Source organism: Enhydra lutris, unplaced genomic scaffold (assembly GCF_002288905.1).
Source record: "Enhydra lutris kenyoni isolate GAN:26980312 unplaced genomic scaffold, ASM228890v2 scaffoldscaffold46, whole genome shotgun sequence".
NCBI classification, from domain to species: domain Eukaryota; kingdom Metazoa; phylum Chordata; class Mammalia; order Carnivora; family Mustelidae; genus Enhydra; species Enhydra lutris.
In genome coordinates this window covers 6,448,947-6,475,364 of record NW_019154130.1, presented here as the reverse complement: position 1 = coordinate 6,475,364, position 26,418 = coordinate 6,448,947, and the positions used below count along the sequence as shown (strand labels likewise).

General features: G+C 50.4%; 1 protein-coding gene across 6 annotated transcripts in view; it reads right to left on the bottom strand.

The window, feature by feature from the left end:
- The window catches only part of LOC111156362 (calcium/calmodulin dependent protein kinase kinase 2), a 44,298-nt gene extending 18,415 nt beyond the window's left edge, over positions 1-25,883 (bottom strand). For 4 of the 6 annotated variants that reach the window (XM_022517159.1, XM_022517163.1, XM_022517162.1 and 1 more), the window contains exons 1-7: positions 25,858-25,883; positions 10,911-11,000; positions 8,985-9,472; positions 4,563-4,610; positions 3,824-3,877; positions 3,121-3,172; positions 2,664-2,797 (exon numbers count right to left, since the gene is read on the bottom strand). In XM_022517159.1, the coding sequence (XP_022372867.1) occupies positions 2,664-2,797; positions 3,121-3,172; positions 3,824-3,877; positions 4,563-4,610; positions 8,985-9,431 (735 nt within the window). In that variant the 5' untranslated portion in view covers positions 9,432-9,472; positions 10,911-11,000; positions 25,858-25,883. Of the gene's footprint in view, positions 1-2,663; positions 2,798-3,120; positions 3,173-3,823; positions 3,878-4,562; positions 4,611-8,984; positions 9,473-10,910; positions 11,070-25,857 lie in introns of those variants that run through there. The other 2 variants (XM_022517161.1, XM_022517160.1) reach the window with 2 other exon arrangements.
- Between the last annotated feature and the right edge of the window lie 535 nt (positions 25,884-26,418).

The following is a 26,418-nucleotide window of genomic DNA, read 5'->3' as shown; positions in this document are numbered from 1 at the left end:
CCACCATGGCATGTCCTCGTTCTCCTCACAGCCATCCGGCTTTCAGCTTGTCACTTATGTCTATCTTGTCCCTCTCTGCAAATGGCTATACCCGCCTGAGTTGCCTCCGTGGTGCCCTGTACAAGACAAGGCTCATAGTCAGTGCTCAGGAAATGCCTAAATGTCCATGTCCATCTGAGGAATGTCTGAGGTCTGTCCAAGAGGCAGGGTGGCAACCAGTCTTGTTGGGTGTACAGGTCAGAAGCCACAGGGGGGCGAGGGAGATCCCACCAGGACCCAGAGCCACTTGCTAACCAAGTGTCCTTGAGTTTCCTCCAAGATGGCTGACTCCAGCATCAGCGACCTGAGACTGTGAAACTCAGTGTCACAGGTGGAGGCAGCCAGCAGCCACCATCCTTCTCCTTCTCTCCTGCCTCTTCCCACATCATCTTCACCTTCTCCAGTCAACCAAGATCCATAGGACGAGAGCTCTAAGAATGAGATGCACCCTAGGCAGAGGCCCAGGGCAGCCCTCTGCTAACCCTCACACCCATCAAAGGGCAGGTGTGTACCCTCAGATGACACCGGCCCTTTGCACATGCTGTTCCATCCTCTGTGATGTTCTTCCCTGTCCTTTCCCTATTATCTCCATGCAGGGAACAACCGGGGACATCTCAAACATCCGTTCCCATGAGAAGCCTTCCTCAGCTGCTTGGGCTGGCGGGCTGCTTGCACTCCGTGCTCCGGCACGACCTCCAACACCCATCCAATTACATACTTGATCACACGCCATTTACAAATCCTGTCATCTAGGCCAGAGGTGCTCCAAATGTGATCTGGGAACTTCTAGGGATCCCCAAGATGCTTTTAGGGAGTTTATGAGGTCAAAACGATTTTCACACTAAAACTAAGATAAGTAGCACCTGGGTGGCTCAATTGGTTAAGCATCTGCCTTTGGCTCAGGTCATGATCTCAGGGTCCTGGGATCGAGCACTGCATCAGGCTTCCTGCTCAGTGGGGAGCCTGCTTCTCCCTCTCCTCCCTGCTCATGCTCTCTCTTCTCTCTCTTTCAAATAAATAAAAACTAAATCTTATTAAAAAAAAAAATAGGGGCGCCTGGTGGCTCAGCCATTAAACGTCTGCCTTCCGGGGCGCCTGGGTGGCTCAGCAGGTTAAAGCCTCCGCCTTCGGCTCAGGTCATGATCCCAGGGTTCTGGGATTGAGGCCTGCATTGGGCTCCTTGCTCAGCAGGAAGCCTGGGCTCCCTCTCCCACTCCTCCTGCTTGTGTTACCTTTCTCACTGTTCACTGTGTCTCTCTGTCCAAATAAATAATAAATAAAATCTTTAAAATAATAATAATAATAATAATAAATAAAATTAAGATAATAGTTGCCCTTTCTACTCTCATCCTTTACTAGTAGAGAAACAAGAAATCACATGGCACGCAAAGTCACCATAGGCTAAAAGCAAGAGCAGATACAAGGATCCAGCCATCTTCTATTAAGCCAGATGTTAACAACAACAAAAATTTACAAAAATGTAAACTGCTTGGGTGGCGCAGTCCATTAAGCATCTGACTCCTGGTTTCAGCTCAGGTCCTGATCTCAGGATCCTGAGATCAAGCCCTGAGTCGGGCTCCGCACTCAGTGCAGAGTCTGCTTGGGACTATCTCTCCCTCACCCTCTGCTCTTCCCCACCATGCTTGCTCTCTCCCTCTCTCTCTCTCTCTCTCAAATAAACAAATAAATATTTTTTTTAAAGATTTTATTTATTTATTAACAAATAAATATTTTAAAAAAATATAATGTAGGGGCACCTGGGTGGCTCAATGGGTTAAAGCCTCTGCCTTCAGCTCAGGTCATGATCCCGGAGTCCTGGGATGGAGCCCCGCATGGGGCTCTCTGCTCAGCAGGGAACCTGCTTCCCCTTCTCTCTCTGCCTGCCTCTCTGCCTACTAGTGATCTCTGTCTGTCAAATAAATAAGTAAAAATCTTTTAAATAAATAAATAAATATAAACAAAATGTAAATTTTTTCAGGAAATATGCTTATTTTTCATAAAAATATATAATGGGACTTCTGTTGTTTTTACATGAATAAATAATTTTTAAGTTTCTCAGTTTTAAATCTTAATATGGCAAATAATAATAAATACAACCCACAAAAGCAAAACTTTTTTGGGGTCTTCAATAATTCTAAAGCACATAAAGGAATCCAGAGACCAAAAACTGTGAGAACTGCTAATCTAGAACAAGGGATGGAAAATACAGCACACAAGCCAAATCTGGCCCTCTGCTTATTTTTTGTAAATAAAGTTTTATTAGAACACAGCCACACCCATTTGTTTACATGCATATGGTTGCCTTTGTGCTAAAAGCACATATAACACGGAGAAACAGAACCAGTTCCAAAGACAAAAATGGATAAAGGACAAGTCTTAGTAGCCCTCTGACCTTCAATGTCCTCATTTGTAAACTGGGAGTAATAGTCTTAGGGAAGGGTGAGGATAACATGAAAGAACAGTGGTGAAAGAACCTGGAGCAATACTACTACTCAGTCCTCCAACAGCTGCTTAACCTGGCCTGGCTCTCCCTAGAAACCAGCAGTGCAGCATTTGGGTAGTAACAGAGCTGGGCCTAGAAAACCACCATTCTCGCCTCCCTCCTCCCTGTCCCCCCAGCTCACCTCCACCAGCTTCACCACATTGGGGTGGTCTAGCTTCTTGAGGATGGCGATTTCCTGGTACACCTGCTCAATGGGGCCCCTAGGCTGGATGCAGCCTCCGGGGGCTGGCCGGGTGCCTCGGGGTGGGGGGCGACCTGGAGGAGACACAGACCACCCCAGGGTCAGGGCAAAGAGCTTTTCCTCTGCAAATGGGGGGAAATGCAAGGGAGGGGGTCTTGGCAGGGCTTGGCTGCTCCTCTCACCTGTCTCCTCTGCTGTTGAAACTCAGTGAGGCTGGAGACCCAGCCCCCTTGCTCAGCTTTCTGTCCCCTCCTTCCCATGCCATACCCCAGGTCATAGTGATAGGAGTCTTTGAGGCCTCTACCCGGGTACTCTACAGGGGACACCATTCAACGAGATCTTCCTGTCATGCCCCAACTCTGCATCAAAGAGCAATGGTGCGGCCCACCAAACTCACGTGGAAAGCCCGCCTGTCGGATCAGCTTCTTTTTGGACAGCACCTTCATCGCCTATGAGAGAAAAGACCCCGCATCTCGGTTAAAATGGAGGAAGGGAGAGGGAGAGTCCCCTCTACTCCTAGGCCTGCCAAAGTTCTTGGCACGCAGGTGGCCTCGGGACAATGTAGTGAGCACTTCGTCATCAGAGTGGCTTGACCAGCTGCGAGTGGCCTGGAGGCTGGACTGCCAGGATCTCCCCCGCCCTGAGGGTGCTTCTGAGGTTCCATGTCTACTCTCCTGGCTGGGACTCAATACAACTGTGTGTCCTTGCCCAAGGACACATAGGAAGGACACACAGGTGGCAGATGGGAGAGCCAGAATTTGAACCCATACTAGACTGACCCCAAAGCCTCAGCTACAAGGGCAATTTGTCTCACTACCACCTGGTTCTTGGTGCTATGGAGGATGTAGAAATGGGAGCCCAGAGTAAAGGTATGAGACATTTGCTGAATGTATCTGCTTTCTTTCTGAGCCCATCACTTTGCCTCCCCATTTCCACATCTCTATAATGGGAACATCACTTCCTTCCTAACGCCCAAAATGAAATGACCTAAGAATAAAATGAGACAAGAGCAAAGAAAATCTTCCAGGAAATCAAGTTCTGGAAAGGAGGCCTTTACTTTGGCCAATGGTGAGGGCGGGGAGGGGGCCGTGGATACTCACGTAATAGGTATTGTCATTTTCATTGTAGGCCAACTTGACCACGCCATAGGAGCCCTGAATAAAGGGAGATGCCCATGACATACTATCCAGAAGTTACAATCTGCAAAATGAGGACCCTAATACAGGGGCTGCAAACCAGCAACCAAATGGCCAAATCTGCTCTCCAATTACATTTTGTTGCATCGGCAGCTTTTAGAAAGTTTGAATTAGTTGCCAACATTTAAAAACAGAAAGATGCAGATATAAAAATCTAAATTCTCAGCTTCTTTTGAAAAAACATGAGAAGATCTAGCCATATGGGCCTATAATCATTTCTACATGTTAACAGTTTGCCACAGTCCTCACCACTCCCTACTGCCTTAGCCCTAGCATGATTTGCTCATTTATATTACTCACTTGCTTTCTATTGGCATTTGAGTTTCTGACCTCTGCAAAGATACTGACTATTTGGCTGAAATAAAAGCAAAAATAGATGTGACAGTACATAAGAGGGGGGAAAAAAAAACCCACTAATGTTGGTGATATGGAATTCCCTCGAAGTTGTCTGAGCTTTTGTGGAAACACATTAATATTATGATGTAGAAAGAAAATAAGCCAGATGGACCGTTGATGACAAAACCCTCCCACAATCTCGCCTCGAAGGACTTCTTCCCACTCCTAGCTCTAGTGCATTCCCTCCACTCTATCTCAGACATTTTTGGTAGATGTAGAAAACTAGCCTGGCTCCTGGGATATTTACCTTTCCAATTTCATCCTTCAGCGTGTACTGATTCAGCTGTACACAATCCTGGAAAGTTAAGTAGAAACACACAGAATATGAATTTTAAGTCTGCAGCTCTCCTGGTATGTTTTTCACAAAACAACATATACACCAGGACCCAAATCAGGAAAGAGAGTTCCCCCAGCCACCCAGAGGCATCTCCCAAGGTGACCACTACCCTGACTTCTAAAAGCCTAGTTCCTGTACATTGTAAAAAGGTGATCATACAGTATGTACTCTTTTAATACCCATTTTTGTTTGTTTTTTTAATACCCATTTTTAAGATGTGTTTCCAAAATGTTGATTTTCAATTAAACAAATAATCCTATCTAAGGACTTTGCTGTCCTCCAAAAACATAAAGTGACATAGTGGAGAAAATCTGAGTGACTGTGAGGCAGACAATGGTTTCTTAATGGTTTCTGAAAAGTTCTTTCTGTACAAAAAGTACAAGATATAAAAGGAAATTAAGTGATAAACGGAATTTCATAAAAACTAAAACTTTTGCTCTTTGGAAAAAAAAAAAAACAAAAAACTTCTGCTCTTTGAGATACTCACTATTAAGAAAACAAAAGGCAAGTCACAGCCTGAGAGAAACTATTTGCAACACATCAGACTGGCACCCAGATAGATAAAGGATTCTTGTAACTGGGGTGCCTGGGTGGCTCAACGGGTTAAGCCTCTGTCTTCGGCTCAGGCCATGATCCCTGGGTCCTGGGATCGAGCCCCACATCGGGCTCTCTGCTCAACAGGGAGCTTGCTTCCCCCTCTCTCTCTGCCTACTTGTGATCTCTCTCTCTCTGTCAAATAAATAAATAAAATCTTAAAAAAAAAAAAGAACTCTTATAACTTATTAATAACGACACCCTCATTTAAAAAAAGAAGATATACAAATGAGCAGTAAGCACATGAAAAGAGGCTCCAAAAAAAAAAAAAAAGAGAGAGACTCAACGTCATGACTCATAGGGGAAATGTAAATTAAAACCACACCCATTAGCCTGGCTAAAACTCAAAAATGACCATACCAAGTGTTGTCAGAATAATGCAGGCCATGGAGAAGCTTCGCACACTGCCGGCAAGAATTTAAAATGGTGCAGCCTCTTCGGAAAACAGTTGGGCAGTTTGTTAACAAACACCTCCTCTAGGACATAGCCATTCTGTCCTACCCGTTCATTTAAGAGGTGTGAAAACCTGTGTTCGTGCCAAGACTTGCTGCTTGAAACAGCTTCAAGTTTAATAGTCGAACACTGGAAACGCCTCAAACGCCCACTGACAGGTAAACAAATAAACAGTGGTCTACTGCACACAATGAAATGCTAATAGCCATAAAAAGGAAACATGTAGGGGCACCTGGGTGGCTCAGTGGGTTAAAGCCTCTGCCTTCGGCTCGGGTCATGATCCCAGGGTGCTGGGATCGAGCCCCGCATCGGGCTCTCTGCTCAGCGGGGAGCCTGCTTCCTCCTCTCTCTCTGCCTCTCTGCCTACTTGTGATCTCTGTCTGTCAAGTGGATGAATAAAATCTTTAAAAAAAAAAAAAAAAAAGAAACATGTAACAACATGTAACAACATGGACAAGTCTCGAAATCATCATGCCTTAAAAGAAGCTAAGCCCAAAAAAGAGTACATACTAGATATTCCACTCACAGAAAGTTCTTGAACTTGCAAACTAATCTATAATGCTAAAAAAGCAGGTCAGCGGGTACCTGGGAAAGGGGAAGAAGGGGGAAGGATGTGTCATCGGGTGTGCGGGGAAGGTCTGTGACCTTGACTGGGGCAATGATTTCACAGATGTATGCATCTATCAGCAATGACTGTATTGTACACTTGAAATACATGCACTTTGATTTAATTCAATTATACCTCAACATAGTTAGGGAGAAAATGTTAGGTGATGTAAGAAGTAAAACAGGGAAAAGAAACATGATAGAAAATAACACTTCCGGGGCGCCTGGGTGGCTCAGCCCACCCCAATTCTAACCCTTTCCCCGAACCTTGACATCAGTTTGGTGCATAAACTTCCAGGCCTTTCTCTATGTAAATGCACGCATACATGCACCTGTTGAAAATACAGAGCATTGTTTTGGGATGGGGTTTGGGGAGACAAAAATGATGTCACACTAGATCATCTGTCACTCAACAACGTCACTGGAGATCGTTCCATGTCCGAGTGTACACACAGACCCGCATCTTTTGACTTGCTGTAAAGCCCTCCTCGGCTTACACAGCCCTCCCTTCACCAGGGAACATTTTAGGTTGCTTCCACTGTTTCTTCCCAGTGTCGATTTCATTCCCTTGAGTCCTAGAGGAATGTGACAGGCAGAAGTGGGGCCCTGCAGAGCTGACCTAACGGGTCTCGCTGCCCCTAATCTAAGCCCCAAATGCTGCTGAACTCATCTTCCAGATTCCACTCAGATCCCATCGGGCCCTGATGCTTCCAGGGTCAAGTACTGACTCCACTCCTCTGACCTTGCAGAGTCGCCTAGTTGCCAACCAAATTCCAGGCTCCCCTTTCTTCCTTATAAATGGATAGCTCGGTGGCAATGTCTCAGGCTGCAAAACTGCATTTCCCAGCCTCTCTTACAGCTAGGGGTGGCCACACTACGTTCTGGGTAGCAGGAGAAGCCAGAAGTTGTTGGGTAGAGTTTCCAGGAAAAAGGACTGACTTAAGAGAGCAGATGACTTTTGCTCTTCTTTCCTGTTCCTTCTTCCTGCCTGGAATGAAGCTGTGAGGGCTATAGTCACAGCAGCCATCTTGAGACCATGAGGTTTTAAGGACAACAAGACCACCACACAGGTCCCAAATGCCTACCTCCAGATTTATTTTACATGATAAATAAGCCCTATTATGTTAAAGCCACTGCTATGGGGAAAAGCAGTGTATCTTTCTCTCTCTAGGCTGACTCAAATCTAACCAAAATAAACCCAAACTCCCCTGTTGCCACAGTGCTCCTCACATGGGCCCTATTCTTCATCTAGCTGAAGCCCTGAGTACCTTTCCCCCACATCCTGCCTTCTACCCCTGGGCTTTTGCTCACACTGTGCATTCCCCTGCAGTGAACTCTCTGTGTATACCCATCTCCAATTATGAAAGTCCTACCCGGCCTTCAAAGTATAGTTAAATACCGGCCCCTTTAAAAGGCCGGGGCGCCTGGGTGTCTCAGTGGGTTAAGGCCTCTGCCTTCGGCTTGGGTCATGATCCCAGGGTCCTGGGATCGAGCCCCGCATTGGGCTCTCTGCTCTGCAGGGAGCCTGCTTCCTCCTCTCTCTCTCTCTGCCTGCCTCTCTGCCTACTTGTGATCTCTGTCTGTCAAATAAATAAATAAAATCTTTAAAAAAATAAAAAAATAAAAGGCCATTCTCGATATCCATGCTTCTCCCAATTAAATTCATTCATTCCTTCAACAAATATTTTTGTGTTCCTACTATGTACAAGGTACCGTGCCAGGCGCTGGGAACGTGATGGTGGACAGGACTGTTCCTTCTGAGCTTACATTCTAGCTGGGGAGACAGGCCAAAAACAACTCAACAGACACACAGATAATCAGATGGTGATGAGTGTCGCTAACAGGGTGACAGTGGAGAGGGGCTGGGGGCTGAGGGGGCTTACAGGGGGTGGTCAGGGAGGTCCTTCAGAGGAGAAGACATTTGATTTGAAACTTGGCTGTCAAGGGGAGACAGCCCTGCAAAGACAGGGGGTGGGGGGCCCAAGCACAGAGGACAGCAGGGGTAAAGGCCTAATGGAGGGAACGAGCATGGATATCTGAGGAATACAAAGAAGGCAATGTGGACAGAGCCCTGTGAGCTGGCAGCAGAGAGGCAGGAGATGGGGTGGGAGAGGGGGCAGGGGCAGAGCACTCAGGGCCTGGTGAGCCCTAGTGGAGCTCTAAGTTCTAACCTACCTCCCAGAAGTTTCCAGTAAGGATCAAATGAGAAATTTACACACAGTGCAGAGAGAGAGCAGTGCCTGGCCCCCTGCTGCTGGACCGGAGGCTTCTCACTGACCACCATCCCCAGCCAAACTCCAACCACCAGCACCTGCATCTCCGACAGACGCTCCCTGTGGCCCCAGAGCTGCTGTGCCCACTCTCAGGGCAGGTCACCTGCCCCCCAGTAGCCCTCACCAGCAACTGTCAGGAGTCAGTATGAAAAGCCCAGCTCCCTTGGCCCTCAGGCAGGATAACTCTGAGGTACAGAACTTTCGACAGGTCAAACAGGGCTCCCCAAAGATGGAGCCCCAGTTGTGTATGGCCACAACCAATTCCCTCAGGCACCCTTTGTTGACGTCCTTCTCTTCTACCCTCATTTCCCACCCCCACCTGGGCTTCCTGAGGTCACCTCCCAAATGAACGTTCTGGAACAGTGCCGCCTACCAGAGGACCCCGCGGCCCGGCCAGTTCACTCACCTGCATGCCGGTGATGGAGACGTGGTGGGACTCCACCGTGGGCCGCCGGGGCAGCCGCGGCGACGACTGCGGGGAGCCCACCGGTGAGTGGGGCAGGGCCGCGTAGACGCAGCGTCCGTTCGCATCCAGCTGGGACCGCTCCTGCAGAGAGAGCTTGCGACTGCACAGCTGGGGCCGGGCGTCGGGCCCGGAGCCGGAGGCGTCGAGGGGCCCATCTCGGCCGTGGGCCTCCAGGGGCCGGTCCCGGGCCAGGCCGCAGTCCGCCACGCAGCCCGGCTCACACTCGGTGACCACGATGAAGGACTCCATGCCCAAGCGGATGCTCAGGGACGAGAGGCCCTGCAGGGCTTCACAGGGCTTCTGGCCTTCCCTGTCGCCGCCGCCCCCCAGCTCATCCTGGAGGGCGGCCGGGTCGCTGCTGGGCTGGCTAGAGACGCATGATGACATGGTGCGCGTGCCCAGGCACTCCCATCCGGCAGCAGCGCCACCTGCGGAGAGAGGAAGGGTCAGTGGCCGGAGGCGGGCAGGGCAGGGCAGGGGAAGTGGGTCGCTCCCAGCGCAGTGGGGACCTCACTCCCCTCTCCAGTTGACATCCTTAAAAAGTCTTGCACAACATGACGTGATCTTAAGTCTATACAGAAGAGCCTACTCCACATTTCCTTATTTGAAAAGCCCCTCCTCACACACAGACGAATTCCAAACTCCATCTCTGCAGGAACCCCAAAATAGAGTAAGCCTGCCCCCTACAGAGGCGGCAGCTACTTCCAGCTCAAGCTGATTGTTACTAAACTGGGATGTGGGCCTAGAACTGCCTGTTCCCCAACCACCACTTTTTTTTTTTTTTAACATATTTATTATTTAATGTTTTCCTAGTTCAGTACCCTACTTGGTGCCTGCCAGGCGTAAGGCAAACAGGAAGTGAAAAAGCTGACATCAGAGCACCTGGCTGGCTTGATCGGCAGAGCATGCAACTTTTGACCTCAGGGTTGTGAGTTCAAGCACCCCAAGAGGAGTAAAAAAAAAAAAAAAAAGGTTGACATCAAATAGTTTTTTGAGGTCGTTCCTCAAAAATTCTAAACGGAGAATGACCACATGACCCAGCAATTCTGTTTCTAGGTACACACCCCAATAGTTCTATTCACAGTAACCAAAAGGGAAAACAATGTACACGTCCAACAGTTGAATGTATAAGCAGAATGTGGTCTAACCACAATGAAATATTATTCAGCCATTAAAGGAATGAAGTCCTGACACCTGCTACAATCCAGACAAACCTCAAAAATATGCTAAGTGAAGGAAGCCAGACCCCAAAGATCACGTACGTATAATTCTCGTTATTTGCAATTTCTAGAATAGGCAAATCCATAGAAACAGAAAGCAGATTAGTGGTTGTCTAGGACTGAGAAGGTGCTGGGGAGAATGGGAGTGACTGCTGATGGGTACAGGGTCTCCCGGGGTGGCGACCATGTTCTGGAATTAAACAGACATAGCGAGGGCATAAAATTCTCAATGTACTAAGTGCCGCTGAAGTGTTCATTTTTAAGTGGTGAAGTTCATGTTATGTGAATTAAAAAAAAAAAAAAGTTGACACTTCCTTAGACTGTCAATTCCTTCTGTTTCTGGGACAGATTATTAACCTTTGGTTCACGTGTTTGACAAATCCTGCTGGACAAATGTCACAGGTGCCACCAGAATTCAGGGAGTACATCCACGGATGCTAACAGTGGCAGCCCCGGACTGATCACCCACATCACAAAGGTGCCAGGCAAACAGAGGTGCTGAGTAGAGAGATTCATTCATTATGAATGAATAAAAGGACAACTCTTTATGACACTGTGTGGCAGTGAGAGGATAGAGAGGAAGATGGGAGCAGAAAGTCGGTGCTCTCTGGAGGAGCTGGGTGAGGGGCAGAGAAATGCCACTTGCCTTCTTGGGATCGTCCTGTAAGAAGTATTTATGGCACAGCTTCTGTGTCCGGCAATCTGGACAGTAACGTAGGTGGTTGGGGTCCGTGCTCTTGTGGAGGAGGGAAAGACCAATGGGAAAAGCATTAACAAAATCACTGCAGCATCCTAGGTACAATTTATGAAGAAGGACTTTAAGATAAAAGAGCAACAAAGAAACCCATCAAGAAACTCGGCCTTAGCTACAGTAAGAGAAAGGCAAGTTTGAATTACAATGAAATGGTCTGGTGGGTCCTCCAAAAACTAACTGCAGTGAATGACCACAGGATCCAGCACGTGCTCTCCCAGGTACGTACCCAAAAGAATGAAGTTAGGATCCAAATGGATACATATACACCCTTGCTCCTGACAGCACCGTTCAGTCAGAACGTGGAAACAATTCAAGTGTCCATCAACTGTGAATGGCTAAAAGAATGTGTTCTACCCATATAATGGACTATTAATAAGCCATAAAAAGGAATAAAGTTTCAACACATGCTACACCATGGATGAACTCTGCAAACATGCTAAGTGAAACAAGCCAGATGTTAAAGGACAAATACTGGATGCTACAATGGTATGAGTCAGGACCTAGAACAGACAACATCATACAGACAGAAGAGAGAGGCTGGCCAGGGACTGGGGGAGAGGGGACCAGGGAATCACGGTTTAAGGGGCACAGAGTTCAGTCTGGAGTGATGAAAAAGTCCCGAAAAACAGATAATGGTGACAGGTGAACAACACTGTGAACGTCATTAATGCCACTAAATGGTGAAAGTGGTAAATTTTGTGTTATGTATATTTTACCAAAACTAACATAATAATAATAAAACTATTAGGAATTACTACTTTTTCAACTATCAGGTTGGCAGCGACAAAAAGTATAACCATAGCACTATTTTGGTGAGGCTATGGGGAGTCTGAATTTACCATCCTCATGAAAGGAAAGTCACTGATATCTAACGAAATTCCAAAGCACATACCCTTGACTTAGCAATTCCACACCTGAGATTTCATCCTACAGACAACCTCACACATGTGAAAAATGATGTATTCTGGTAGTATGGTTTGAAATGACCATCCACAGGGGACTGAGTAAATAAGATTATGCATGTACTCCAGGAGAAAATCAAGCATTCAGTTGACCCTACACAATCCAGTATGAATTCGCTCTAAGACACGCTGTCATATGGAAAAAACCAAAGCATTAGTATGTTGCTGTTTTGGCGTAGGGGGAAATAGGCCCTATATGTGAAAAAAAACTGTACATGCAACAGCTTATTTCCAAAAAGGTATTCAAGAAAACGGTTAACAGGGGCCTCCAGAGAAAACAAGTGGTTTGCAGAAGTAGGCAGACAGGGTGGGAAGGACTAACATTCTACTGGGTACCATGTGCAAATAGTAATTCTTCAGAAATGAACTCTTTTATTAAAAAAAAAAGGGGGGGGGGGGGGCCGGGGGGGCCCAGGGGTTAAAGCCTCTGCCTTCGGCTCAGGTCATGATCTCAGGGTCCTGGGATCGAGCCTCACATCGGGCTCTCTGCTCAGCAGGGAGCCTGCCTCCTCCTCCTCTCTCTCTCTGCCTGCCTCTCTGCCTACTTGTGATCTGTCTGTCAAATAAATAAAAATCCTAAAAAAATAAAAATAAAAATAAAAAAAATTAAAAAAAAAAAAAGGTTTTATCTATTTATTTGAGAGAGCGAGAGCATGAATGTGGGGCGGGTCCGAGGGAGAAGCAGACTCCCCCGGAGCAGGGAGCTGGATGTGGGACTCATCAATCCTGGAACTCCTGGATCATGACTTGAGCCAAAGGCAGTTGCTTAACCAACTGAGCCACCCAGGCGCCCCATGAACTCTTTTTTTTTTTTTTAATTTGACAGAGATCACAAGTAGGCAGAGCAGCAGGCAAAGAGAGAGGGGGGAAGCAAGCTCCCTGCTAAGCAGAGAGCCTGATGCGGGGCTCGATCCCAAGGACCCTGGGATCATGACCTGAGCGCAAGGCAGAGGCTTTAACCCCACTGAGCCACCCAGGAGCCCCTTTTTTTTTAGTATTTTACTTTTGGGGCATCGCACCCCCTGTCGGGCTCCCTGCTCAGTGGGGAGTCTTCACCTCCATGTGTTCCTGCGTGTGCGCGCGCGCGCGCTCACGTACGCGCACTCCCCCCTTTTGTCAAATAGATAAAATCTTTTTTTTTTTTTAAGATTTTATTTATTTGACAGACAAAGATCACAAGTAGGCAGAGAGGCAGGCAGAGAGAGAGAAGGGGAAGCAGGCTCACCGCTGAACAGAGAGCCCGATGCGGGGCTCGATTGAGCCGAAGACTTTAATCCACTAAGCCACCAAGGTGCCCCTAAAAAATTTATTTTAAAGTCATCTCTAGGGGCGCCTGGGTGGCTCAGTGGCTTAAAGCCTCTGCCTTCAGCTCGGGTCATGATCCCAGGGTGCTGGGATCGAGCCCCCCGCATTGGGCTCTCTGCTCAGCAGGGAGCCTGCTTCCTCCTCTCTCTTGGCCTGCTTCTCTGCCTACTTGTGATCTCTGACTGTCAAATATATAAATAAAATCTTAAAAAAAAAAAAAGTCATCTCTACACTCAACGTGGGGCTCGAACTCACAACCCTGACATCAAGAACCGTACACTCTACCAAATGAGCTGACCAGGTGCCCCCAGAAATGAATTCTTTAAAGAAAGAAGGTAACTGTAACCCTGGTAGGAGTTAGGATAATAAACCTAGAGGGCTGAGGCAGGAGGAGGAGGAGGCAGCTGGTCCCACTCCTATTCCTCTATCCCACCCTTACCGTGTCTGAGAAAGAAATCATTAACTGTGTTCCTGGCTGCCCGTCCGGATCACTGAAAGAATCCAACCCAAGTTTAAGGTTCTCTGTGGCCCAGCTTATTATGCTATGCATCCTCCAGGAAAGGAAAAACAGGGCCCTTGAAGCTCCATTGCTTGGACTGGCCACATACAAATGACTTAGCTTTCCCCGGCCTCAGTTTTTTTTATCTATAAAATGGGCAGTCACCCGACAGCCATGAGGATTAAATAAGCTAAGCACACAGTGTCATGTCTCGTACATGGTCACATGCTCAAAAAGCTATTTTTTCAATAATTACCTATCGAATGCCTACTACGTGCCAGGCTGGGTTCCAGAATGTTCCTATGAGGTACTGATATCCAAGCCAGCCAACCTACTCTCCTGTGGGTTCCATCACTCTGGCTACAGGGGCCTGCCGCCCCCAGGGCAAGAGGGGGCAGCTCCAGTGGCCTGTCCTCCTCCCACAGCCACCTCTGACAGGGCTGCAGAGTTCCTGAAAAGAAAACTAGTCTGGCAGCACCTGAGAAAGTTAATGGAGAATTTTTTTCTTGCCAAGAAAAAAACAATTGCTTATCGATCTTCACTCCAGGCCAAGGACACCAAGCCATCTGCCCCCAGCAAAGCTGCTTTTAATCAGTCTCCTTGACAAGCTGGCGTCTGGCCAGGGCCTTGAGGCGGCAGGGCGGAGACGACAGCCTCTATGCTAGAGGGGCAAATGTGTCCCAGTCTCAGAAAAGAGGACCCAGACCTCAGTGTCTCGGGTCTCCAGCGAGGCCTGAGAGCCAAGCCAGCCATCTGTCAGGCATGAGGGCGGGGGGCCGGGGTGGAGGGGGAAGTCTTCCACCTCTAACCCCTACAGAGTCCAAGCCAGGGTTCTAATGGATCTGGGGCCACAGACCCTACAAGGTCACAGGCTCCATAATGATCTGATGAAACCCATCAACACTCTGCCCAGGAGAAAAAAATCCTACAAAGACAATGGTTTGCCTAACAACAGCAGTTAGCTGAGCACTTATCCCACACCAAGTATGGCTGAACATTCTGCCTGGGGCATTTGGTCCCCACCAGCCCTCTGCAAGGGAGGGACAGCTAAGGGCGCCATTTGAGGGGGGCGGGTAGTGAGGGGCCCTTTCTGCAAAACTGCTTGGGTTTCACAAACTGCAAAGAGCCCTCTCCCTAGAGCTTCCTGCCTGAAATCTGTGTCCTCTCCCTGCCCCTGAAGCCTTCCCCATCCCCCCCAGGGCTGGCAGCCCCAAGCTCCCCCACCTCTCACAGGGCAGCTCAACAGAGCAACCAGACCCTTCCTGAAGCAGATGGACCAGGCTCCACGCCAGGATGAAGGGAACGCTCCTTCCTCTGCCAGGAAGCCAAGTGGCACAGACCTCTAGGAAGCGCGCTCCCATTTCCTGGGGGCTGTTTCCAACCTGTGCCTGTTCACCAAACGCAGAGGCGCCACAGGACCAGCCAGCAAGCAGCCAGCAAGCGTGGCAGGGACATCCCCCAACTCCAGACTCACCCTGAAAGGGGTTCCCTGAGCTCCTGGGTACATGGGATAACAAAGGGGCCCCGGACAATGTCCTCCCTGGGATAACAGGCTTGGCCAGATACATCCTCTAGCAAGGGGAAACTGAGGCCCAGGGACGTCCTAAAGGAAATTCACTCACCCATTTGTTCTTTAAGGTAATTACTAAGGACCTACTATGTGGCAGATAAAGAAACCAGATGTGATTTCTTAAAAGTAGGTACATGGGGGGTGAGCGGCGCCTGGGCGGCTCAGTTGGGCATCTGCCTTCAGTTCAGGTCATGATCCCAGGGTCCTGGGATAGATCCCTGCATTGGGCTCCCTGCTCCCCGGGGAAGCCTGCTTCTCCCTCTCCCACTCCCCCTGCTTGTGTGTTCCTGCTCTTGCTGTCTCTGTGTCAAATTTAAAAAAGAAAAAAAAAGTAGGTACATGGGGCGCCTGGGTGGCACAGTCATTTGAGCATCTGACTCTTGGTTTCAGCTCAGGTCATGATCTCGGGATCCTGAGATTAAGCCCCTCACTGGATCTGTGCTCAGTATGGAGTCCCCTTGAGATTTTTTCCCTCTCCTTCTGCCCCTCCCCCTGCACGTGCGCCCTCCCTCTCTGTAAAATAAAAAAACAAAATCTTAAAAAAAAAGTAGGTACACAAATGACTCTGTAAGTACAAACGAGGAGAAACCAAGACCAGATAAAACAGAAGATAGGGGAGACACCTGGATGGCTGAGTCAGTTAAACAGCCGAGTCTTGATTTCGGCTCAAGTCATGATCTCAGGGTCCCGGGATGGAGCCCCATATATATTGGGCTCCATGCTCACAGGGAGTCTGCTTGAGGATTTCCTCCCTCTCCCTGCTCGTACTCTCGATCTCTCAAAAATAAATAAATCAATCTTAAAAACAGAGAGAGAGACAACAGAGGGGCCCACTTTATATCGGAATGGGGGGGCAGGTCAAGGAAGGCATTGGTTCAGGAAATTGTATTTTGGCTGAGACCTACAGGGTAGGTAGGTGCTAAGGGGGCAGGGCCTTGTTCCAGGAGGAGTGAGCTTCTGAGAAGGTCCTGAGCCAGGAAAGACGTGGGAGAGTGGAGGGAACAGAAAGAAGCACCACCCCCTCCTCCCCAGACTGGAGGCATGTGAGTGTGAGCGGAGTGTGAGCGTGAGTGTGAGCGCAAGTGTCAGCGCATGGAGGGTGTGTGTAAAGGAAGCTGGAGGGGCTGGAGGACAAGAGCTTTGTAGGGAAAGTTGATGGAGAACACAAAGGGCAACCCAGGGCAGAGTCCCAGGGACCCCACTAGGCACCTGTTACAGATTGAACTGCTCCCCCCCACAAAAAAGATATGCTGGAGTCATAAACCCAGGACCTCAGAATGGAATTTTATTTGGAAGAGAGGGTCTTTACAGAGGTAATCAAGTTGCAATGAGGTCACTAAGGGTGGGTCCTAATCAAATTTGAGTGGTGTCTTTATAAAAAGGGGAAAATCTGGACCCAGAGACAGATCCACATAGGGAAGAACACAGGGGAATGTGGGAGCAGAGATCTGGTGCTGCCCTGTCGAGCCAAGGAATGCCAAAGATGGCCAGCAAGCCAGGAGAAGCCCGGAGAGGGGCAGAACAGATTCTCCCTCCCGGTGCTTGACCTAGGGCTTCTGGCCTGCACAACCGTGAGCGGCTCCAGTTCTGCCGTCGAAGCCTCCCGTCTGCTGACCGTCCTCTCAGCAGGCCTAGCAAGCAAACACAGCTCCCGCCCACCCACGGAAACCAGCTGCCTCAAGGCCACCGATGACAGGTGTTTCCCAAAGGAGGAGCAGGAGACCTGGGGGCTCCGCGGGACTGGCCTACACAGCACTAAGGTTTGATGCCAGCGGGAACACTCCAGATTCCAGCCCTGGCCCAGCCAAACAGTCTTACCCCTTTCGTGACACCAACCCTTACAAATGTCTTTCCTCGAGCACTCTTTGTTTGGAGGCACGGAACCCAACTGTCTCCCAGAGACAAAGGCCCTCCCTTGGCAGAGGGCAGGAGGGATAATGCCGGTTTCAGCTTAGCGTGCACAGACCCCGTCCCTGTCACAGCCCCGAGAGCAACAAGGTGGCAAGTGGTGACTCAGGGGTCAACTGGCCAGGCCTACCCTGTGTCTAAAACTATCTGAATGAGGGGCGCCTGGGTGGCTCAGTGGGTTAAAGCCTCTGCCTTCGGCTCGGGTCATGATCCCAGGGTCCTGGGATCGAGCCCCGCATGGGGCTCTCTGCTCGGCGGGGAGCCTGCTTCCTCTTCTCTCTCTCTGCCTGCCTCTCTGCCTCCTTGTGATCTCTGTCTGTCAAATAAATAAATAAAATCTTAAAAATAAATAAATAAATAAATAAAATAAAACTATCTGAATGAGATGTCAACATCTCAAAGCCAGGACATTTCTGAATAAAGGCAAAATTTCCAGTCTCTTGAGGTCCTGGGCACTCCAACAGCACCGGGCCTGTATTCTCTCCCAGCAATAATTCACTGCAGCTTTGGAATGGAAATACAGTTGCCTGCGTACCAGAGTCCTTGATGCCACTACCACCACCCTCCACCCCCCCCCCCCCCCCCCCCCCCCCCCCCCCCCCCCCCCCCCCCCCCCCCCCCGCCTCCTCAACACCAAGGACAGGCTGAGTGCACACGTCACACACCCGCCTCCTTTTCCCACAGCTCCTGCCCTATCTCACCCCTCCAAGCTCTGCTTGGAGATGCATCAGATGTCCGTGCTAAACAGGGCACACATCAGGGGTCACCTGCTCCAACCACTTCAATTCACCAATGAGAAAAATGAACCTTCAGGAAGATTTACTGATTTGCCCCAAGTTAAACAGTGGTTCCAGGAAAAGCTAAAACTGGTCTGAGTTTTTCAAGGGGCTAAAAATTACAACCAAAGCCTTGCAAGGTCCACGTACTGGATCCTAGATAAAGTCCGGGCTAGGCAAAATCCCTAACAAAGGGGAGCATACGGCCCATTCCTTGGACTTCCTAAGACCTCAACTGCTTGAGAGGGGAGCATGAAGACATGAAATCTTAGGAGGGTCAGAAAAGAAATGCATAGGATTTGGAGATATCAGCCTGACTTAACTTGTGAGAGCCAGGGCTTTGCCTTTCTTGTTTACGGATCAACTCCAGGACCCAGAACTTTCCAGAACACTGCTGACACTCAGTAAATACTGGCTAGAGCCGTTTGTTTCTATCACTCATCCCAAGGCTGCTCAGAAGTTTTCTTTAGTTGGCTCAAAATCTATGTTCCTTTAGGCCAATAACAGCAGCCTGATTTACATCTGGGAAACCATTCTTTCTTGTGAAAGGTGACTCCACTGAGCTTGTCTGTACCATCAACTTCAGGGATTCCCATATAACTTGAGCCTGATTAATGAGGCATGAATTGCTCTGGTCAAGAGATCTGATACAAGAGTAGACGTGTGACTCAAGTCAGACCACCACATCTCATTCTAGGACTTGGCTTAAGGATTGAGAATGTCTCTTTCTGTGAAACTTGGAGCAATAAGGATGTATTTCTAGAGTTATTGGGGGCTGGGAAGAACCCTGACCTAGAATGAAGTCGACAGAGAAGAGAAGCAACAGACAGAGAAGAACTGAGGCCCAGAGACACTGTCTGAGTACAGGATCCAGCCATGCCTGAAGCCCATATATACGAAGCTTTTAACTACATGATCCCATTTTTGCTTAAGTTAGTTTGTGATTGGTTTTCTGTCATTTACAACCCAGGGTCCTGACTGACAGAAGACACAGAGCTGATCGACATAAAAGCCTCTCCACTAAACTCCCTATCAGATCAACACTTTCCTCCACCATAAGGCTCTCAACCAGACCAAAGTGCCAGGCAGCCACAGGTCCCCCAGTGACCCACACAGCCTTCACCTTGACATTGAGGCAAAAACCAGAACTTCCAAAGACTTTTTCTTTTTTCTCCTCTTTAATCTTAAAGAAAAAAAAAAAATCAAGGCTGGGGAAAGGAAGGGCGAACGAACAGGGCAGAGTGAAGTAAAGATAGTGACCAGACCTTTGATACAAGAAATACATCAGGGCGGCAGCAGCCAAGTCAGCGTTAGATGGCAGCCACGCCCCTACAGCTCTTGCCAAGTGACAGGCTCTGTTCTGAGCACTTTGCATGTACCATCTCACTTAACTGTCAGAACAACTTTATGAGTCAGGTACACTTAACATGCTTATTTCACTGATGAGGAAACTGAGGCAGAGTCGGAGTGACTTGCCCACATCACACAGCGCTTTGGGAAAGCACAGGTATAAACCAAAGGCCCCTGGATTTGGGGGAACATGGTGATGAAGTGCACGTCCCTTCTCCTGCACACAGCAAATGCTCCCTGAACGGACGCTGTTGCCAGGAAAGCACTTCCATGGCTAGCAAGTTCAAGTCCCTCACATGGCTTGAATTTATATTAAAACAAAATCTTTATCTCTAATCCCACCGTGCTAACTTTACTCTTTCCATCTTCCCCTCTAACTCTTGTCCACATGCATCACTTTTCACAAGACTTAAATAAAGCAAAGCGTGCACAGAATGTCACGTCCTTGCTTACATGTATCCAAAGAATGTGTGCACGCTCCCAAGGCTTTCATCACCAGCACAGGGCTGCCCATGGAGTTGCTCAGACCCAGAGAGGTGAGGTGGTCTCCACAAGGGAGCTCAGCAGGTCCCGGACTAGGCCAGGGTGAGAACCAGAGGTTCTGACCCCTGCAGCCCCATGTCCCCTGGGGGACAGGACACTTACAGAGCAAGGAGCTCCAGTGTTATTGTTTGGTTAACAAGGAAGCTCCCCCCCCAATTCATGCAGTCAAGCGTCTAAAAGCCAGGTGCACCCCAGTGGCCCTGACCTTGAAAAGAAGGAAGTGTGAGTGGGTGGGTTGGTGTGACGCAGGTGTGTGGGGGGGGCTACCTGGAAAGGGAGGCAGGGACTATCTTCCTTCTTTCCCCCTCTCCCACTCAATCTTTCAGGGAACCAAAGGAAGAGGCAGAGAAACAACTGGAATTTGAGTTTGTAATGAAAAGAAGTAACAATTTGAAACAAATGAAGTAATCAGACTCCAACATTCTGCAGCTTGGCAGGTGGGAGACAGAGGGGACCAGCCTCGAATGCCCAGGCACCCCAGCCGTACCTACCCACAGCCCTTCTCCCACCCTCCTCCCTCCCTCTGCAGCCTCCCTGCACAAAGCACCCCAGCCAAGGCCCAGGAGGGGCTGGGAACCGGCTCTGCCTCTGAGGAACCAACCCCGTCCCCCACACCTGGACACAGAACCTGGGAGAATTGTCTGAAATGAATCTAAATAAAATCCCTTTCCATCAGGAGCCTCAAAGGCAAAAATCCTAAGGCACTTATAACCCCGGACGGAGGTGTTCTTTCTTCCATGCCCTGCCCCCACCCAAACCACCGGGTTCCCCATTTAAACTTCTCCAGCAGAGGCTTATCTCAGACTCCACCCGCGATGCCCCTCCCCCAACCCATTCACCGCCTACCTCAAGACCCTGCGGGCAGAGGGGCCAGACCTTGGCCTGGGGAGGGGTGAGGGGGCATCTCTTCCTGGGACCATCCTCTCTCCTCTCCAGGTTGTGATTAGCATTTTTATCTCTGCAACTGCCATCTCTCAACTATTTACAGAAGCCAACCGGATAAAAAGAGACAACATAAAAATAGTTGCTCAGCAGCCTTCAGGATGGGGTGGGGGTGGGGGTACAACAGGCTCTTGGGATTTTCTTTCTCTCTTTTTCAAAGGGGAAGATGCTAGAATTGTTTATCTTTCCCAAAGCACTCCCGTAAGAGTTCACAGACCACTCATCTGTGAGCTCTCCGGGTCCAGGGACCATGTGCCAGTGTCCCTCAGCTCCCAGGACAGGGCTTGTCACTAGCCCCCCAAAAAGTGTGGGCTCAGTTCAGTGACATATCATCAGGGTTCCAGAGCCACTGCTAAGTGAAACACAGCGCCTTGCTCTGCCCTGTTTCCATCCGGCCTTCCAAAAAACATGAGCCAGTCAAAAAAAAAAAAACAAAACAAAACTTGGCTTTTCTCTATGCTTAAAATGTTTCATAATCGAAGAAAAAAGTTCAGCAGCACCACTACCAAAATGACAGAAACAGAAAACACGGGCAGCTGAAATCACTCCTTCCCCATTTTGGTCATGAACGTCCCCCGGTAGGGAATGCTAGGGCATCCCCCACGAGCGACAGCGCCCACCTCCTCTGGAATATACCCAATTTTTCGCTGTGTTGAGGAAGGGATCCAATCAGAGAAGAAAGGAAAAAATAATCACTTAAAATCTTATTTTTCAGAGAGTAAAAAACCATACCCTCCTGAAGAGGGATTCTATTCTATGAGAAAATGGGCATCATCTGCATTCATATGGAGGTCAAGGTAAACTCGAGAGCTCAGGATTAGTAGGTATGCCAGGAAACTAGACAAATCCCAGGGGCCTGGACCTTGATTTTCTCATCTGTAAAATGGAGCTGCTACAGCCCGGCCAGGGGGTGACTCTGGAGTCCATCTTCTATATGAACGTTGGCTCACAGACAGCGTTCCCAAAGACCCTGTTCTCCCCTCCTCTCCGTGTTCCACCTACTCAACTGTCAAAGGGACGGGGCTAAGGGACTGCTCTTTTCTGGGCTTCCTCCCAGCTCCGGGTTCACTAGGCTTCTGATTTCCTCCATGGCAGGCATTTCTGGCCAAGCTGTCAGGAGACTGCGCTGCCTCCACGCCTGGCCACAGGGTTAGGGCTCCATCTGTCTGGGGAGGCTTTCTCTACTTTGTGCATTTACTTACCTGGAAAAAGTCTCACAAAAATACATGCCAAAAGATGACATGTGGACCTGCGTCTAACAAATCACCGTGATTGAAGAAATGGAACCGAATGAAATTCACACTCTCCCTGAAAAATCACACCGCACCCCTGTGCATTGAGCTTGGAGGCACTGGGCTTGCGAAGGAAGCAGGATTCTTGTGGCAGAGCTGGAGGGGGCCCGAGATGGAGGGAGTCCTGAAAACCCTGTTTCTGGTAACTGTTCCCCAATTGAATTCCAAGACCCTTGCTTCCACCACCTTCTGTCTGCCAACAAAGTGACAAAGTAACATCCCAGGCCCAGAGGTTCATTAACTGGGCTCTGAGGAAGCAGAGGTATGCACGAAGTGGCCTTAAGAAACCCTCACAGTGGAAAGCACCCAGGGTCCGCCAACTGATGAATGGATAAACAAGATGGGGTCTATCCATACAAGGGAATACTACTCAGCCACAGAAGAGAAGCACCCACATACTTTACAGCATGGGTGAAACTCGGAAACATTTCGCTCCAAGAAAGACAAGCCAGACACAAAAGGTCACATTAACGGGTCCATAAGGGAACCAGCACAGCTGAAAGAAGAAAAGGCCATTCCAGGAGAGGAATGCAATTTCCTTCACTTCCAAGAAAGAAGGCGCAGAACTGAGGGAGAAGGCCAAGGCGGCACCCTGGAGGCAGGCGTGCCTTAACCCCACCCTCCCCACCCCCCAGGGTCCTGTAGCTCAAAGGGGAGGAGCTGACTGGGAGAGCAAAACATCCAGGGAAAAATAGCAACGCAAGGCCGTCGGACCCAAAGCACAATCTGAAACAGCATTTGCCCCAAATCTCCAGGATCAGGAAAGGTAGCAAAAACTCAAGGCTTCCCAGTTACCAGAAGGTGGGATGAAGAAAGGAAGGTTGCAACTGACCCTAACCAAGTTCAAGTACCCTGCCTGTCTGAGCCCTTCCGTTAAATGAGTTCATGATGGGATGAGGACGACTCTGCAACCCACATTGAAATCTGAGCCAAACAAAGCCTTGAAAATAGGCTTGGCCTGCCCCACCCAGCAGCCCATCTTGGATGCAGGTTGAGGTTCTCAAGGAGGAAACTCCTGGGTGACTGCAGAAAGTTCCCGCTCTAGGTCAGACCCTTCCCCTCCCACTCCCATGCAATCTCTGTCTCTCTTTTTTTTTTTTCTTGAAGATTTTATTTATTTATTTGACAGAGATCACCAAGTAGGCAGAGAGGCAGGCAGAGAGAGAGAGAGGAGGGAGCAGGCTCCCTGCTGAGCAGAGAGCCCGATGTGGGGGATGTAAGGCTCATTCCCAGGAACCTGAGATCTTGACCTGAGCCGAAGGTAGAGGCTTTAACCCACTGAGCCACCCAGGTGGCCCCCCCCCCCCCCCCTCTTTTTTTTTTTTTTTTAGCCCATCCCTTAAGACTTAGCACAAGCACCACCTCCTTCTGGGAGCCTCCTGGATTCATACCAGCAAGAAGAGATTTCTCCAGAAACTCCATCGCCCTCTGCTTCCTTCATTCCCAACACACTTACTCCTCCTGGTGTGTTTCAACACGGACACTCCTGGCATTCAGGGCAGGGCAATTCTTCATGCCTGGCATGGATCTGGCATGCTTGCCAGACATTTGGCATCCTTGGCTCCGGCCTACCAAAGCCAGAAGTGCTCAGCATCACTTTGACAACCAAAAGTCACCAGGCACTTTTCCAAATGCTTGCCAGGAAGGTGCGACTGCCCCTGGTAAGAGCTATTGCAGAGTTATTAGTGAATATATTTGGCCACTAGCCCACTAACAATCTGGGAGCAAAGACAAGTCAATTCGCATCAGTACCATGCCCGCTTAGCTCTGTGTCCTCCTAAGCTGGCTTAGTAAACAATTCTGGGTCCCTCAAAAAGCTGAGGACAGCCTTGTAAGGGACCCTGCTGTAAGAGAGGTGGTAAAGTGCATAGGCTCAAGGGCCTGACAGGCCTGGGTTGGCTGTGTGACCCTGGGCAAGCTGCTTAACCTCTCTGATCCCTCTACAGAATGCGGCTAACTCCAAGGAACACTGCAGGATTGTTTCCACCCTTGAACTCCTCATCTCTACAATGGGAGTAAACATTTCTGCCTCTAGGATTTTGGTAGGCATTAAATGAGATAATAAATGCAACACATAGCACAGTGTTTGGAGGCTCATCAAATGATGGCTATTACTTTTTTTTTTTTTTAAGATTTTATTTATTTACCTGACAGAGAGAGATCACAAGCAGGCAGAGAGGCAGGCAGAGAGAGAGGAGGAAGCAGGCTCCCCGCCGAGCAGAGAGCCCGATGCGGGGCTCGATCCCAGGACCCTGAGATCATGACCTGAGCCGAAGGCAGCGGCTCAACCCACTGAGCCACCCAGGCGCCCCATGATGGCTATTACTTTTTATGACAAAAATACACTGTGCTCTCACTAGGAATAGCTGCTTTCTACATAGGAAGGGCTTAAATTGAGCAATCTGGAAGGAGGTGCCAGGGCTCACCACAAAGCTGTATCTGCATAGCACGAACACTTTATTCTTAAATTGCATGTTTTTGTGGGGTGGTTTGGGAGGCGGGGGGGGGGGGCTCACTCTCCCAAAACCCTCCCCTTGTTGCTGCCCCTACCTCCCGGAGAACATGGCAGCCTATGGGGACAGAGAGCTATCCTCTTCTCTCTCCCCTGGGGGCAGGGCTAGGAGAGGGGGTGTGGTAAATGACGGTACCACTCTAGGGGATATGAAGTTTCTATCTCTAGGACTGTAGGGACTTCCAGATTAAAGTTACCTTTAAGGAAGTGGACACTACATGTCCCACCTCAAGCCAGCGAGCCACTCTCTTACTGAGGGCACTGAGTTCCCAGCACCCTCTCCAAACGGTATCCCTCCACCCCAAACTTCTGATGGAGACAGGAGAGGCTAAGGTGCAACCTCGCTAAGGACAAGTGAGAGCAGCAGAGCGGCTGGCAGAGCTGTGAAAACACCCCGCTTCCCAAACTGGGCAGCGCAGAGGTGGGGGGAGCCAGGAGGAGCTCGAGGCTGGACAGGGTGGCATTCCAGGCATCAAGACCCAATGCTTACGGGGCTGGGCCCAAACCCCCCGCGTCCCCAACATTCAAGCAGAGGGTGACGGAGAAGGCACCTCTCCGCACTGAGTGCTGCGGACCGGAGGTAAATTTAGGTCAAAAGGACCAGCCAGCGAGGTTCCGGAGGGCGGAGGCAGAGGGCCAACTAAGAGAGGCAAAGGTCCCCCGGCCCCGCAACTGCTGATCCAGGGTCTTGCCCCTTGCTGTCGGTCCCACCCACCAGGGCCTGAGTTTGCCCCCAAGACAAGCGGGGTGCGGGGGTGGGGTGCTCAGAGGCCGGCGGCCCTCTCTTTCCCTGCACTCTGTAGCTTTCCCCACCTGTCAAACGCGAGAGGGTGGGCCTAGGCCGCCTCCAAGATCCTTGACTGCCCCGGCCCCGGTGACATCGGTTCCAAACTCCGGGACCGCCCCTGCCACCCCCAGCCGGGCGCGGCCCGGCCAAGGAGGCCACTCCAAGGCCCCAGGCGCTCCGAGGACGCGGGGGAAGGGGCGCCCGGGGACCGAGTCCCCCCACGTGGCGGGGCGTGGGGCGCCGCACGTGGGGTCCTCTCCGCGAAGGGAACCTGGGGCCGGCCTCAGGGCTTTGTCTGCAACCCCAGCAGCTGTCCCCCGCCCCGACAGGGCGAGGGCGCCCGGGGCTGCGGCGCTGTGTCCCCGGCCCGCGGCCCCGCTCCCGTCAGCTCACCTGGGCTCCGCGCCTCCGCCGCCGCTGCCGCCGCCGCCGCCTCCCGCGCTCTGCGCCCCCGGCTCGGCTCTGCCCGGCTCAACGCGGCCGCGCGCTCTTCTCCGCGGTCCCGGCCGGCGCGCAGGGGGTGGGGTGGGGGCGGGAGGAGCCGCCGGGTCCCGGGATTGGCCGCGGCCGCTGGAAACCCGGGCGCGGAGCCGCCCTCGGCGCGCCCCCGCCGGCTCGGCCCCGCGCCGGGGAGGGAGGGGAAGCGGGAGCCGGTGGAGACTAAAGTAGCGGCGAGGAGGCGGGGTGGAGAAAGGAAAAGAAAGGGGAGGAGGCGAAGGCTAGGGGAAGTGAGGTGGGGCCGGGAGCGGCCGCCGGAGGCCGCCGAGCCGGGAGGACGGGAGAGACCCGGCGCGCGCCGGAGCACGGGCTGCCGCGCGGCAACTTTGCCTCCGCCCGCGGCGCGCACCTGCCCCGGCTCTCCGCGCGGCGGCTGCGGCACCCTCGGGCAGGCCGGACGCGCGGGCAGCGCTCGCTTTGTTTGGCCAAACGCGGGGACTGCAGGGCGGCGGCTGA